Source organism: Daucus carota, chromosome 1, assembly GCF_001625215.2.
Source record: "Daucus carota subsp. sativus chromosome 1, DH1 v3.0, whole genome shotgun sequence".
Lineage (NCBI taxonomy): Eukaryota > Viridiplantae > Streptophyta > Magnoliopsida > Apiales > Apiaceae > Daucus > Daucus carota.
Genome location: NC_030381.2, coordinates 32,619,220 through 32,634,219, shown reverse-complemented (window position 1 = coordinate 32,634,219; position 15,000 = coordinate 32,619,220). Strand labels below are relative to the sequence as shown.

General features: G+C 36.4%; 2 protein-coding genes across 4 annotated transcripts; both read left to right on the top strand.

Annotated features, from left to right (window-relative positions):
* Positions 1-1,556: 1,556 nt before the first annotated feature.
* LOC108204770 (glycine-rich protein A3) lies at positions 1,557-3,872 on the top strand. The gene is given in 4 exon segments (XM_017374375.2): positions 1,557-1,714; positions 2,703-3,030; positions 3,416-3,564; positions 3,566-3,872. Coding segments are annotated over 3 exon segments (588 nt in total). The 5' UTR covers positions 1,557-1,714; positions 2,703-2,741; the 3' UTR covers positions 3,716-3,872.
* Positions 3,873-11,182: 7,310 nt separating this feature from the next.
* Positions 11,183-14,258, top strand: LOC108228096 (protein NLP6). Of its 3 annotated transcripts, XM_017403589.2 has the most exons (6): positions 11,183-11,884; positions 11,973-12,023; positions 12,124-12,952; positions 13,038-13,364; positions 13,490-13,639; positions 13,760-14,258. In XM_017403589.2, the coding sequence occupies exons 1-6, from the start codon at positions 11,297-11,299 to the stop codon at positions 13,963-13,965; spliced, it is 2,151 nt and encodes a 716-aa protein (XP_017259078.1). In that variant the 5' UTR covers positions 11,183-11,296; the 3' UTR covers positions 13,966-14,258. The 3 variants fall into 3 exon arrangements, with proteins under 3 accessions (XP_017259078.1, XP_063936230.1, XP_017259069.1); XM_064080160.1 differs by having other exon boundaries at positions 12,736-12,952; positions 13,490-14,258; XM_017403580.2 differs by having other exon boundaries at positions 13,490-14,258.
* Positions 14,259-15,000: the final 742 nt, after the last annotated feature.

The window sequence follows — 15,000 nt, the reverse complement described above, 5'->3', positions numbered from 1 at the left end:
CATTAAGGGGTCGTTTGGTTCACGCCTTTCTGGTATTAGGTATGGGTTTCGTCCATTTCAAACTCATAACTGATGTTTGGTTATATTTTTTTTTCCCTTCAAACCCATACCTCAAACCTCATACCCAAGGGAAGAGGTGGGTATGAAACATAGGTCTGAGAAATCAACTTTGTTTGTTTTATTTTTATTTTTTATGTCATTAAATTCAAAATAATATTAACAAATGAAGTTGATGACTCAGAGATATATAAAAAAAGTTATTTCAAGCATTTTTAAAATTAATTATAATTAATCACTTAAAAATATTTCAATTAGATATGCTCACACTAGTACTTAACCAAACACATCATATTAAAAATGATACCTCAACCCCATACCACCTCAACCCGATTCCTCGTAACAACCGCATACCCTCTCTCCAACCAAACAATCCTTAAAAGTTTGGTTGGTCGGTACGTTGGCCAAACTATGGGCCTACTTATACAATCAATTATTTTTTTTAGCTAAAACTATTGTCTTTATCATAATTTCTAACTAAAAAAACTCAATTTTAACATTGGACAACATAGCAATCACCCTTTTTAACTGAATCACATTATCTTTTTCAGATTTCCAACTAAAAAATCGATTTTCTAAAAATAACACATGCAACATATATAAAGAAGATGATATGATTATATATAATTATTTGTCAGGGACCGTTTACATAACACACACTATCAAGGCCGTCGGATTTCTATTTGAAGGGTCCGGATTGAAACTTTTTGTTGCGCGGAAGGGAAAAGCTCCAAACTGCGAAAAATTATAGTGGATTGGTAAAAAAAAAACGCTTTCATCTCCATCATTAAAATACAAATCTAAAGGCTCGTAAGCTGTGTGTTGGATAGGGGATCCATGACAATCGCCTGCCATGGACCAAAACCCTTATTAATAAATAATATACATCCAATAATATGTTTCAACTAAATGCATTAATTTTATTTTTAATTACTTCAAGTTATCGCTTTAAAGTAATATCATAGATATATATATTATACTATATATTATTTTTCTATTAAAACTAGAATGTTAATAATTTAATTGGTCAGTCGGGTTTTATCAGTCGGTCAATATTATTATATGAGGTCTCCTTAATATATAACGCATTCTAATAAACTTTTTTATTATCAATTAAGGCAAAATATTTAAAAATTCGGTCAATATGATCACTTTGTGTTTCAGTTAGATTTATAGAAAATAAAATACAAATATTATAGATCACCTCTGCATGGCATCAAGGTAGTAATTCATAAATGATTGACCGAGCATTAGTGGACGAAGTCTGGACCTATTACAAATCTCCTATTACAAATCCCAAATCCAGACGGGTCGGATTCCGAACCGGATCAAACCTCCAGCTGCTTATCTAACAATTACTTTAACTCTACTAAAATTGAATAATAATATAAAAATAAGTCGGAAAAGTGGTTCAAGATGTATACTTTTGGATAGGAAAATTGCAGGATTACAGAATTGAACAAAATAAAAGAAGATAATTTTTTTTTTTCAGGAAAGAAGATGAGTAATTAATTAGACGTGTTTGAAAATGACATAAAAGCAAGTCGGATCAAATACACGCCTCAAAACGCGTGATAAAATATCTTTGTTCATAAATACACACATCTCTCTGTCTTTTATAATTCCATACATTTTCTCTTGCATTTGACGTTTCTCCGTAAGCTTTTTCTTTATTCTCTTTACATGTCTACAGATTGTTTTGGTTCTTGTTTAAAGATCATGGCTACTGATACATATATATATGGGATTCTATTATTATATGCATGAATATGAGTTTTGATCTGTGATTTGTGAATTTGCTTTTATTAGTAGATAGATTCATTTTTTTAATGAAAATTAATGACCCCAATTTGTTTCTTGAGAAATCTTGGAGACCCATTAGCGGCGAGAGCTTACTTGTGTGTGTGAGAGAGAGAGGGGGCCAGAGGGGGAGGGGGAGAGAGAGAGAGAGTATAATTAACTCTATTTTACTTATTATAGATGGTTACTAAAATTTGCTGTGGTAGAAATGGATGTTTGGGTGATTATTTGAAAAATGTTTTAGTGATCATAAAGGTGTAAGTTTATTATTTAGTCTTGTCAGTGGCTTGTGTGGAATTTAGGCTAATATGTTTTTGTTGATAGATTTTGATAGGATTAGGTGGGTTACGTGCAATGGAGGGATTACAATTCTTGTTTGCGTTTCAATGCAATTGAGTTAAATCAGTTAATCCTCGAATAGCAGGACAGAATAAGAGGGATCATTATCTCCGTTTTTTCAGGAAAAATTATTATAACTATAATGTTAAAACAGACTGAAAATAGTAGATACTGTTGGATTTAGATTTGTGACTCTGGTCTTGGTTTGTGTGGTTTTTTAAAGAATTTATTACTAGATCATGTCTGTGTTCTATTATTTGCCTATGCTTCTCGCATCCGCTGCTGCAGTTATCCAGCATGTTTGCCATTCTAGTTTATACACAGAATTAATGTAACTTTACTGATGCAGATCTTGAACATGTTTACTATTAACTGAGTGATTTAAATTCCCCTGGTTGGCCTGTACTTGTTTTAATTCTTCATGTATTTCATTTGTTAAATCAAAGCGGTGGTGATTTTATCTTATATGGTAGTCTTATTTAAACTGTTTAACATTATCCATACAGGTTCAAAGTATTACAAATTTGCTTTTCCTATAAACAAGGATGGGAGGAGGCGATGGACACAATGATCAAGATAAGGGGTTGTTTTCAAATCTTGCTGGTGGTCTCGCTGGCGGTGGTCATTATCCTCCAGGACAGTACCCACCAGCGGCTGGAGGTTATCCTCCCCAGGGATACCCGCCAGCTGGAGGAGGTTATCCTCCCCAGGGATACCCACCAGCTGGAGGAGGTTATCCTCCACAAGGCTACCCACCAGCTGGAGGAGGGTATCCTCCTCAAGGCTATCCCCCTGCTGGACACCACTCAGGTTCATCTGCTCCACACCACTCAGGTATTGCTTAATTGCTTTCATATGAATATAGTACGGAACATAGTTCCTTCCTCAATTATCTGTATTGGTTTCCTTTGATCATTACTTTAAGTATGTCCACTTTAATGTTAAGTGGAGCATTGTGAAGTCAGGAGTATAATTTATCTGAATCGTGTAGTCTCTACATAGGACGCGATCAGGAAAAATTATGTTTGGTATTGTTTATTTTATGGGTTTTTTTTAATCTGCAGGAGCATAGTTTACTTGTGTGTAGAATGAGGACGAGTTAGTACTGTTTAGTAATATGCTTCACTATTTGTGGTTGTCAGATTTGCTTATATTGCTATCTTAGATCCGTGTCCTTAATTGTTCCTTTTTTTTTTTTGACATAAATTAAATATATTAGGGCATGGTGGAGTAGCTGGGATGGTTGCTGGAGGTGCAGCCGCTGCTGCAGCTGCTTATGGTGTTCATCACATGACTCAAGGCCATGGTAGTCATGGCGGGCATGGTGGCTATGCACATGGTGCCATGGGTATGATGCCGGGCATGGGAGGCCATGGCCATGGCAAGTTCAAGCACGGTAAGCACGGTCATGGAAAGTTTAAGCAGGGAAAGCACGGGAAGGGCAAGAAGCACGGATACAAGAAGTGGAAGTAATCTTTCTTTTAGTATCTCGAGTCGCACCTTTTGGGCGACAAAATAATTTGGAAGTATAATATGCGCCTTATGACCGCCCTGGCATGTTGCCAGTTTTCTTTTACCCGCCACAATACTGCTGGCTGCTCATTCACAGTACTTCATTGCTCACTGTTTAAAAGTATCTACTAATATATAGCGTCTTGTGACTTATAATGTTTTCATACAGAGGTGTTCATATATTTTATGGATTTACTCATCCTTACAACATCTGTTATGCTGCCTGCTGACCCTTGTGGTTTTACGGGCAGAAGAGAAGGATTTTCATAAACAAGGTTTGATTTTGAGACTGTTAGCCAAAAAAAAGTATCAAACTATTGAGGCTTTATGTTTCACGGTTATTGAGTGTGGTTAAAAAGAATCGAAACCTCGAATCTATGTGTTAGGTGTTTGGATTAGCAATTCTGTGATATGAAATGAATCTCACTCCGATTCCCATTTGGATGGGAAGCCTTATAAGTCCCGACAGATTCAATAAGGACATCAATCATCTTTCCTCATTCCTTACACTTCTCTTGTGATACCATTACCACACTCCTCATCCTCAACTCTTCCTCATCCTCAACTCTTCATTTTCATTTCCACTCACGATCCAAATGCCTCCTATCAATAATCTTTCCTCATTCCTTACACTTCTTTTGGGATATCATTCCCACACTCCTCATTTTCAACTTTCATTTTCATTTTCACCCACGATTTAAATGCCTCCTATATTTATGTAATTCTGTAAATTCACACACATGAATATTCATATTAATTCTAATTGGTTTCACCTCTGAAATCAAGCCAACACAAAATCGACCTTTTTTTAAAGCTACTTTTAAGATAAAAAAACAAAATAGAATCGATTTCACCTCTGAAATTAAGCCAATAAAGCCAATAGAAAATCGACCGTTCTTTTGTTTTTAGAAGAATAGAATAAAGTATTTGTCAAAAAAAAGAGAGAAGAATAAAATAAAGTAACTTCTAAGAAAAAAAAGAAATAGAAAAGACAGGAGGATGAAGTGGCCAGTGCCCCATTCACCAAGTCTCATCAACAGACGATAGCTTATTTATCAGGCTAAGAAGATCCGAGATACTGTATACATATTCTCTTCCCACAATCTTTTTTTTAATCACTGGCCTTAATTAATTTTCAGTAATAAAATGTAAAGATGAATCCTCACAACTCTCTCTAATTCTTCTATAAATCCGTATTTCCGGTCTAGTTAAGCTGCATGATCTCAACTTTGTTCTGATCACCCAAAAAAAAATGTGGGGAAGCAACCATAACTGCCACCACCATCATCAAGGACACCATCCAAGCCATGGAGGCTATCCTCCCCCGTGCTACCCCCCGGCAGCTGGTTGTCCTCCACCCGCGCCTTACGGACCATCTGGATACCCTCACGGATACCCCCACCATTCAGGTACACACAGCCACACATTCTGCTATTATCTTAGTTCCGCTTTTGTATTAAGACAGCTAGTCCAGAACATATGAATAATAGCAGCATACATCCAGCAGAATAAAACACTGAATATGAAAAACCATCGAATGAGATAATTTTACTTTGTAGCACCCTTGTATATACATCAAAAACTTAATGTTGAACTATTCAGCACTTTTTTCCTACGTATGTCAGGGCCGGATCCTTATATTAATACGAAGGTAATAAAAGAACATGTAATGTGCTAAGGACTACTAGACCTTGTGACTTTTGTGTTCATTCTAAGAACATCTCCAACCATCTAAAGCCTTTGGCTAAAAGGTGAGTTGGCATACCTAAAATAAAAAAATTTAACTAACAGCTGTTGTCTATAAATTTAGCCAACCTCCTTGAACTGGTATATTCTATCTTAACAATTTAAAATATTAATAACATACTATTTTTAAATTATAGCCAATCAATATAGCCAATACCATTGAAGCAAAGTGTCTTACAGGTTCAGCAAATTTTACATAATGTCTTATAGGTCCAATTTAGCCGACGATTATAGCCAACGCCGTTGGATATGCTCTAAGTAGATAAACTAAGAATGTGGATGAATTTTTTCAGGACATGGATCTGGTGTGGTAGGAATGCTTGCTGCTGCAGCATCATACGGGGCTCACCGTATAGCACACGGCCACGGTCACAGTCACGGCTATGCACACAGCAGCTACTATCGACATAAACACGGCAAATTCAAGCACGGGAAATTCGGAAAACATGGAAAATTCAAGTTCAAGAAGTGGAAGTGACACTTTCAGCTGCAATCACAGAGTTCCTTTCAAGGCTTGTATTAAATAAATTATTTTCGCCACAATTCAACTACTTCAGTGACTGCACTTGTTGCAGTTCACCTTGGTTTCTTTCGATTTCTCATTGAGGAAGATGTGATGTCTTGTATATCTAGCTCGATATCTCGGTCACTTAATCGAAGCAAAATAACATGAGAACTTGTGTAAATACTCCGATGTGTTCCAGACATGACAGAGTATAATTGAAAGATATATATGTGGACTTGTGTAAATACTCCGATGTGTTCCAGACATGACAGAGTATTATTGAAAGATATATATGTGGACAGCCTATGTGTCATGATCTTCACAATAGAGCTCGTGAACTATAGAGATTTAATTCTTTGCTTTCGTATTAATCTATAGGTCACACAAAAAAAAACATGTGCAGAAACGAAATGAGGTTAATATTTTCATATTCGTTTCTAGTTAATTACCCAATCAAACGACACCTAATTTTACATTAGCGTAAAACTGTGATTAGGATGAAAATCTCGTGATAATTATTGGAAATATTGGATTCATAGACAAGAATTTTCGATAATTAAAGCAGAGACAATTTTATTGTAATAACTTTTCGGCTACTGTTAATTGCAATTTTTTCTTGTTGTTGTTAATTGCAATTTTTTCTCGTTGGATGGAAACATTATGATTTTTTCTTGTTGGATGGAAACATTGCAATTAAGGTCTATTACTGTAGCTGCTATACTAACAGACGTTAATTGCTATTTTTCCATCCATCAAGGAAAATTTTACATAAATTGAAATGCAACCGAAATATATATCCTACTAATTTAAAATAACAGTGTAAATAATATTCATAGGACCTCCTAAAGTTAAGTATAGAGAAAGTTCGTCAACAATCAAAACCTCCTAAATTAAGTACAAAAAAAGTATGTCAACAAACAAACAAAAGAAAAAGAAAAATCATCGAGTATTATACAAGGAAATATAATTTGAAATTAAGCTTGTTATTATGTAAAGTATCTGCGAAAATAAAATAAAATCCCAAAAATATTGAAATCAAGCAAAGATTATGAAATCAAAGCCTGTAACAAACTCTACATAAAGGGTATTCGCTAGTTCAATATATCATACACATTCTCATTTCTCTCGCTCGAGTCTGTAGCTTTGTAGGTGTTGGAGCTAATACTTCACATTATTACTCAACGAATTTCAGTATTGTCCCTTTTTGTTTCAATAATTTTAGTTGGATGTATCATATTTATTCTGTCATATCGATAGATAAGTGTCTTTCGGATTAGCAAGTAATCATGAATATGAATGCATGCATGTTATTTACACGGTTAGATGCCAATTTTCATTATTTTTCAGAAATAAAGATCTGCTTCGCATTTAGAAAGCATTTAACATTGTAGAAAAAAAATACACATTTACGTACTTTTATTCGAACATGTGATGTATTGACATGATAACGTAGAAAATGTTTGAAGCTAATAGAGTACTGATCAAACTCTGGTGTTATAGGAATGGATATGAATGCTGGCTCCGGTAGTTTTGCCCTCCCGCCGGTGACCTGGGTGACGCGAAATGTGGGCGTAAGTGTGGCTGGTCGTAATGCAAGCATCGCCGTGCTTTCTCCGAGAAACTCTAACATGAGTGACGACATTGTAGGTGTGATTCAGAGAAATGGTCTCCTGGTAAAGTCCCGTGTCAAGTCCTCAAATGTTGACAAGGACTATTACACGTTCGTTGTTCAAGTAAGTCAGAGTGCATTAATCCGCCCTTTAAGTAGTCTTGAGTACTCTTGATTATGCAATTAACTACTGTGTTTACAAGATTGATGATACTGATGCAAGCTGTGAATTTGATTAGGATGGTCGACATGGGGATCCTTGGGAGGCTATTCGAGTGAGACAGAAATGCAATTCGGCTGCCCGGGAAATAGAGAGTGATGTACTTAATTAGTAGCTAATGCAAGAATCCGTGGAAGAATTAGTAGTCGATAATTGATACAAGTGATGTTATTATTTAAGCCTTCTCATTTGTTGGCAATGTTATAAGTTTTGGAGTAATTTCATGGAATCTAAGTCCATCACCTTAATTAATCTTTTTGTATTTCCAAATTCCTGAATTTCACACATGTTATCTTGCTAGTTCCAGCTCTTGTTTTTTCCACAAGAAGTGCCGGTTACCCTAATGACGTGGAATGAGTGATGTGTATTTCATAGACATGAGATGATTTGATATATTGTATGTATTTCATAGACCTGTCATTTAACCAACGTTAATAGACCTGTCATTTAACCAACGTTAATAGACTTTAGGGTCTGACTGTTACCCGACACAGTAGAGCCTATGTATAGCGTCGCATTCATATACTACACCAAAGACCTATATGCACTAATGAATGGAGTAGTTGATTATCCTTGACATGGCTAATTTATTAATGTACCAAGTAATCACAGTTCCACCACCTTGATCTGTTAGAATCTCAAAACTCTCAGGCTGCAGCAGATTTTAATATAATTATGACTAAATAAACGAATGTTAGGAGAAATATAGAAGTAACTAAGTAGCTTCCGAAGGCTACACTAAAATATTATTCGAGCAATATACGGCTTAAGGAATCATCGCCTACAACTGAGCAAAGAAGATGGGCTGTGAGTCCTTTTCAAAAACTTAAAATAAGTTGGTAATCAAAAGCTGCAACGTTTCTTTATGTATGGCCTGCAAAAGAAAATCACAGCCTATATACTCTCTCCTTATGAACCAATTTCCTTTTTTGATGTCCCGAAAATTACTATAACCTCACATTCATATACTACACTTTTTTAACATCCACTGTCTCCAATTTTTAAAAAGCGTGTTAATCAAACTGACTCATATAAAATGGGAGATGGAGCAAAGGGAAGCTGAATGTTTACTCTTTAATTCACTCTCTCCTTCAATAATTTTAGCCTCATTTTCTCTAATGCCTTCTCCACATCAATTCATAGTCAACAACTTTCACACACGAATTAATGTTGCATTTTTCAACATAACTACCTTGCGAGCAAGAGAAAGCGGCAACCATGCTATTGTTGGCATCTTCGGAATAGCGGCTTCTCTCCTCCTCACTGCCTTGCAACTCAAGTACCAATCAAAAACTGATTCTCCATTCCAAGATCACCCCAAGGCCATGGCTATTGCTATAGCAAGTCTCCTTCTTTTCTGCTTGGGGTGCGACGTGGAGCAATACTTTAGCACTACTCGTCATTTTTCAACTACTGCAATAATAATTCACCATGTCCTAAGAGTGCTTGGTTTCATTTCACTAGCTTCTTTAGCTTCTGTTATTTTTTCGACATCCACAAGCTCAGTTCCGTCGCTCATTATTTATCTGATTTTCCCCTGGTTCTTTTCTGCTAGGTTTGTGCTGCATTGGGTCCGAAACAAAAACTTGCATGCAAACAGAGGAGCTGACAATTTACATCCGCACTTTGCTTTCGATTACTACTCTGACTACATAGATACTCTTCCAGTGTACCATATAGCTTCTGCAATTCCAGTGCAGTGATATGTAATTAAATGCAATTTCAGTTTAGCATGAACCTTCCATGTTTTTTATCAACTAGTTCAGCTCCTCCATCGTTATGAATTGACAGTACTAATGATTATGACATTGAAAGAGAACATTTATCAACTTTCATCATCTTCATCTATTTTGCCACGAAAGTTAGCGACGACTGTGTTACGTTGCTAAATGCTCACCAATCCCGTCACTGTTTTGGAGAAAAGGCCCTCAATATCACTATTTTAATACATAATGCCCCAAATGTTACCGTTTCAATATAAGACCTTCGCTGTCATTTTAAAACACAACTTCAAGTTTGCATTTTTTTTTAATCAAAAACATTACATCGTGTTACGTTTTCCAACTTCAAGTTTGCGTTTTTTTTTAATCAAAAACATAACATCGTGTTACGTTTTCCTCAAAGCGAAAGACGAAAAACGTAACCTCGTATTCCGTTTTCTTCAAAATGGAAGACGAAGTTGCGTTTTGAGGGGAAAAGCACGATTTCAAGTTGTGTTTACAAGAAATTTGAAAAACATAAAATATTTTGTGAAGCAAAACATAAGACGAAGTTGCGATTTGTTTATATATTTTTTTAAAAAATCTAAACACAAGACGAAATTGCGTTTTTTAGTGACATTGAGGACCATATTCCAGAATCGTGACATTCAGGTCCTTTTTTCCATTTAAAAGTGACATATGAGGTCAACACCCCTATATTGTCGAAACGACTGCGTGGGAGTTTTGACGCCAATATTAGCGACGGTTGGATTTCATTGTTAAATTACAGTTAGGAAAATGTCATTAACATTGTAGTCAATTCTGCTCTCGCAAGTCGTCGTTTTTCCGTCGTACGGATGTGTTTTTGTTGCTAAATTCCATAGCAATATGCGATTATTCTGGTACAGTCTTCGTAGTTTTGATGATACGTTCTCCATCTACATCAACTTTCTAAATCATCTCTTTATATTTCTCCATTAGTTTCTTTTATTTAAACCCTACAGATGACAGGACCATTCCACAATTTCTCTACTGCCTACTGTGATCAAACCATCTTCATCAAACACCTTCTAAGCCTCTCGGATTTCCACCATTGTCTATGTCTTTCTTATTAGTTAGTAACCCCAAATTCATACGCATAATGGGCTCAAACAACTCGAAAAATCAGCTATATTCATCAATCCACTGCACTTGGATCCACTTTTTTACCAGGACCTTCAAAAGCCTTAGGAAGTCCCGGAACCTTGTTTTGTGAGATTTCCAACTTCCAGAAACTGACAGAACCAGTTCATGTTCTGCATGCACATTTTTTTTATACCTAAATTCAGCTGGAATAGCTGCATTTTTTTTATACCTAAGAGCATCTCCAACAGATTAGCTATATGATGTCCTAAACTATAATTTTGAAACGTCAAATCTGACATTTACTATCTATGAGAAAGTAAAACTTAGCTAATGCATTTTTAATCTTTGTTTAAATCACTAGAGCACAATATTAGATTATTAGTATGGAAGCACACATAATGCACAGTTATTAATGCTAATCTTACACTAAAAGTCTAATAATCTTTTAGTTAGTCAACCAATGCCACTTACATGACCATTACTTTAATGTAGAGTATCACAAAAGATTCTAAGACAAGTCTGTTAAGAAAAGTCTATAATTAAATAATATAGTCATAGATGAGCTGCAGATGGATTAGATTGTTTTAGTCTCTGAAAAAGATCAGAAAGCAGGTTTCACTTGAGTTTCTTTTGGCTTCATGTACAAATTGCTGAATTCATAGTAAATTTAAACTGAATTTGCTATGGGTTTGGGCAATGATCATGAGAATCAAAGTAATACTCAGCTCAGAGAGAAGATTTTTGTTTACCTTGAACGATTTTACTGCAGTATCATTGAGAAAACGCAGAGTTCTGGAAACATACTTGTTCAATTTTGGGTAGCAGACATTGTGACCCGTGCAAAAGGGCGACAGTATTGTGAGCTTAGAACACAGAGCCAACTATTTTACCATGATCAGTCTGATGACAGAAGGCTTCTATCATACAGAAATCATGTAGTTGCGCGTAGTTTTAGAGTTTCTGCAGGGCAAGAAGAAGATGAAGGCGACGATGAAAACTGGCAGGAGCTACTTGGTATTACTGGCAGTGTGTTTAAGAATAAAAAGGCTGAAGTCAGTCCCAGAATTTCTCATTATTCTACAGATGAATATCCTGAGAGAGATTTTGCATTAAGTTGTGGGATTCAGGCTTCTTTGTGTCTGCCTCTCTTTGCAACTGATGATTTTTCTGGCCACCCCAATGGTGTCATTGAGCTGGTCTTTACTTCTGAGGAGGACTTTCATCATCTCAAGCCGTATATATACTACTATTATTCTGTCCACAGTACACTGGTAGGTGATGATTATACAAGCTTGTTTCAATGGCATTTCTATCTGCTTGCATATTCACTTAAAGATCCCAATTTCGCGGTTATTGCAGCGAATGCCAGAAGTGAAAAGTATATTAAGATCCAACATCTCCTGCATATCTGTAAGACCCTTGACATGATAATTTATTCTTACAAAATAAACATGTTAAGAGATAACTATTGTTTAGATGTCTAATATACTTGGCCATACTTTCCTGTCAGATTTCACCAGATATATTAAACGAAATTGATCATGTGTTGGCGGTGGTGAGTGAGACGTTCCAGGTACCTCTTGCTCAGTGCTGGCTGAGTAGAGATCATAGTGTAGGAGAGTATACAGTCATCAATCAAAAAGGTTCTCTTGATTATAATAACTTAGTGCCATGGAGTAAGTTTAAAGAAGCTTGTTTACAGTCATATCTTGACATGGGTGATGGCCTTGTGGGCAGGACCTTTATGTCCCACACCGCCTTCTTCTGCAGTGAGATAACAAAACTCAGTATCAGATCTTACCCCTTGGCACACTATCTAGGAAACTGTGGCTCGGTTGATTGTTTTACAATGTGTTTGCATAACTATACAACAGGAGACAAAGACTATGTCATTGAATTTTTTCTGCCTCATGAGCAAATGGATAGTCAGTGCCCTGAAAGCTTGTTGAACTCTCTATTAGAAACTTTAAGACAACATTTTAAAACTTTTGTGCTAGCTTCAGGGGAGAAATTAGGAACAGAGATGTCTGTTAAAGTTATTGACTCTTTTATGTATCATGAATCTGAGTCGTTCAAGATTGTTTGTCCTAATCTATCTTTTCCTCGCCAAAAAATACAACAGCCTGGAAGGGGTGTATCCTGGCTTACTCCCAGTGCTTGGAAATTGCAATGGGATACTGACACTAACTTCTTGTTGAGTGTCCCTTGCTTATCGCCTTTAGGATCACCTAAGCGACTTGACCAGAATGTTCAAGTCATAGAAACCAGTGGCTCTTCCAATAGCTTTTCTGAAGATGTTAGCAAAACAGAAATTCCAACAAGAATGAAGATCAACAGAAGTCAGCCTCTGTACCTATATCTTTTGTTTGGCTGATTCTCAACTCTCTTGAATTCTCTAATTATTATCAGATTGCTTCTCTGTAGATGTATTGACAGAAGAATCACCGGGAGAAGAATCTCAGCCTCTAACTTTCCAAAGCAAGAAAACTATACCACGACAAGAAGGCAAAGAAGGCACACAATTGTTGGATCCTTTAGCTCAGCAACTTGTGCTGGATGATGCTCTTCAAAGTCAAAAGAAAGGGCTTGCTTTGGGCATGGAAAATTTTAACACAGACATCCATATTGTAAACAAAACACGCATAGAGGTTACGTCAGATAGAGAAAACAATTCTGAAGAAAGTATCAGTTTTGAGAATCTGCGCAAGCATTTTGGAAGACCTCTAGATGATGCAGCAAAGAGCTTTGGTGGCAAGTCTTTTCTACCATCTTCTTGCACTTTTATCTTCAGTTTCTTTCTTCATATATAATAATTTGTTGTAAATACACATATTGCATAATAGCTGTGTGTCTTATTCCAAATGTTCATATTTTAGTCAGTCGATCTACATTCAAGCGTGTATGCAGAGATCATGGTATTAAAAGGTGGAAATCTGGAAAGAGAAGGATGGGCAAAAACATTTCCTCTAAATTGGAGGGAGAATTAAACGACGAGGAATCAAGTAAAAGAAATTTTAGTCATTCAGGTATGGCTCCTGTGGAAGATAGAACTGTTGTTGCTCATAAAATCCAGGACACGAACAAGATGACTGTGAAGGCCACATATAATGGTGTTACCATAAAGTTCGAACTTTCTAATTTATCAGGAATTACAGAGCTACAAGATAAGGTGATTGAGAGGCTGCAGGTGGAGAGAAAATGTTTCAGTATCAAGTATCAAGATGACGAGGGTGACTGGATATTAATTGCTTGTGACAAGGATGTTCAGGAATGTATAGAAATCTCAAGATCATTGAAGAAAACAACTATCAGGATGGTGATTGATCCGCCTATTATTCATTATGCACCTTAAACCAGAAGAACCTTTCTTCTTTCCTTCTCCTCTAAGATATAGGAGTTCAGATTAATCTGACATATTATGTGACATGTTATTTTACTACAAGGCCTTTCCGAGTTCTAATTCTGCCAGCTGCGTTCTGTTAACAACCTCAAACGCCTGTTATGAGCATGAGAAGTTGTATGGTAGATATGTGCTTGATTCACAAATATATTGCATTATTTTACATGTAATAGGCTTATTGTTAAAGAAGGTACGCAAACTTGTCAGAATCTGTAAACTAATATATGCTCATCATCCCTTTTTAACCTTTTCGTAAAAAACTTTTGGAATTTACAGTCTAATACTCAGGAAAGACAGGAGCAGAAGCTTCAATTCTTTGTCCATGTCTAGTCTGCCGCATCAACTGCACAAGCTATATAACAGGGAACGAAACGTCTTGGTACTTCATAAGCTACCTATTAACCCTTTCAGTCACTCTCCACTTTCATTAATTTTATTCACATGATTTCTGATGCCTTCTCCTTCACACCAGTTCATTGTCAACTACTTTCCAACACAACTTAATGTTGCATTTTTCAACATAACACCCTTAAGAGCTCGAGAAAATGGCAACCGTGCCATTGTGGGCATTTTCGGGATAGCTGCATCTGTTCTCCTCAGTGCCGTGCAACTCAAGTACCAAGCAAGAACTGATTCTCCATTCCAAGATCACCCAAAAGCCATGACCATTGCTATAGCAAGTCTGCTTATTTTCTGCTTCGGATGCTATGTGGAACAATACTTGAGCTCCACTCGTCGTTCTTCAACTTCTGCAGCATTACTTCACCATTTTGTCAGATTGCTTGGTTTCATCTCATTAGCTTATTTGGCCTCTGTTATTTTCTCAACATCCACAAGCTCAATTCCTTCGCTCATTGTTTTTCTGATTTTCCCCTGCTTCTTTTCAGCTAGATTTGTGTTCCATTGGATCCGATACAGAAATTTACATGGAAACAGGGGAGCCTACAATGCTCCCAATAGCTATTTCAACTACATAGATACTCTTCC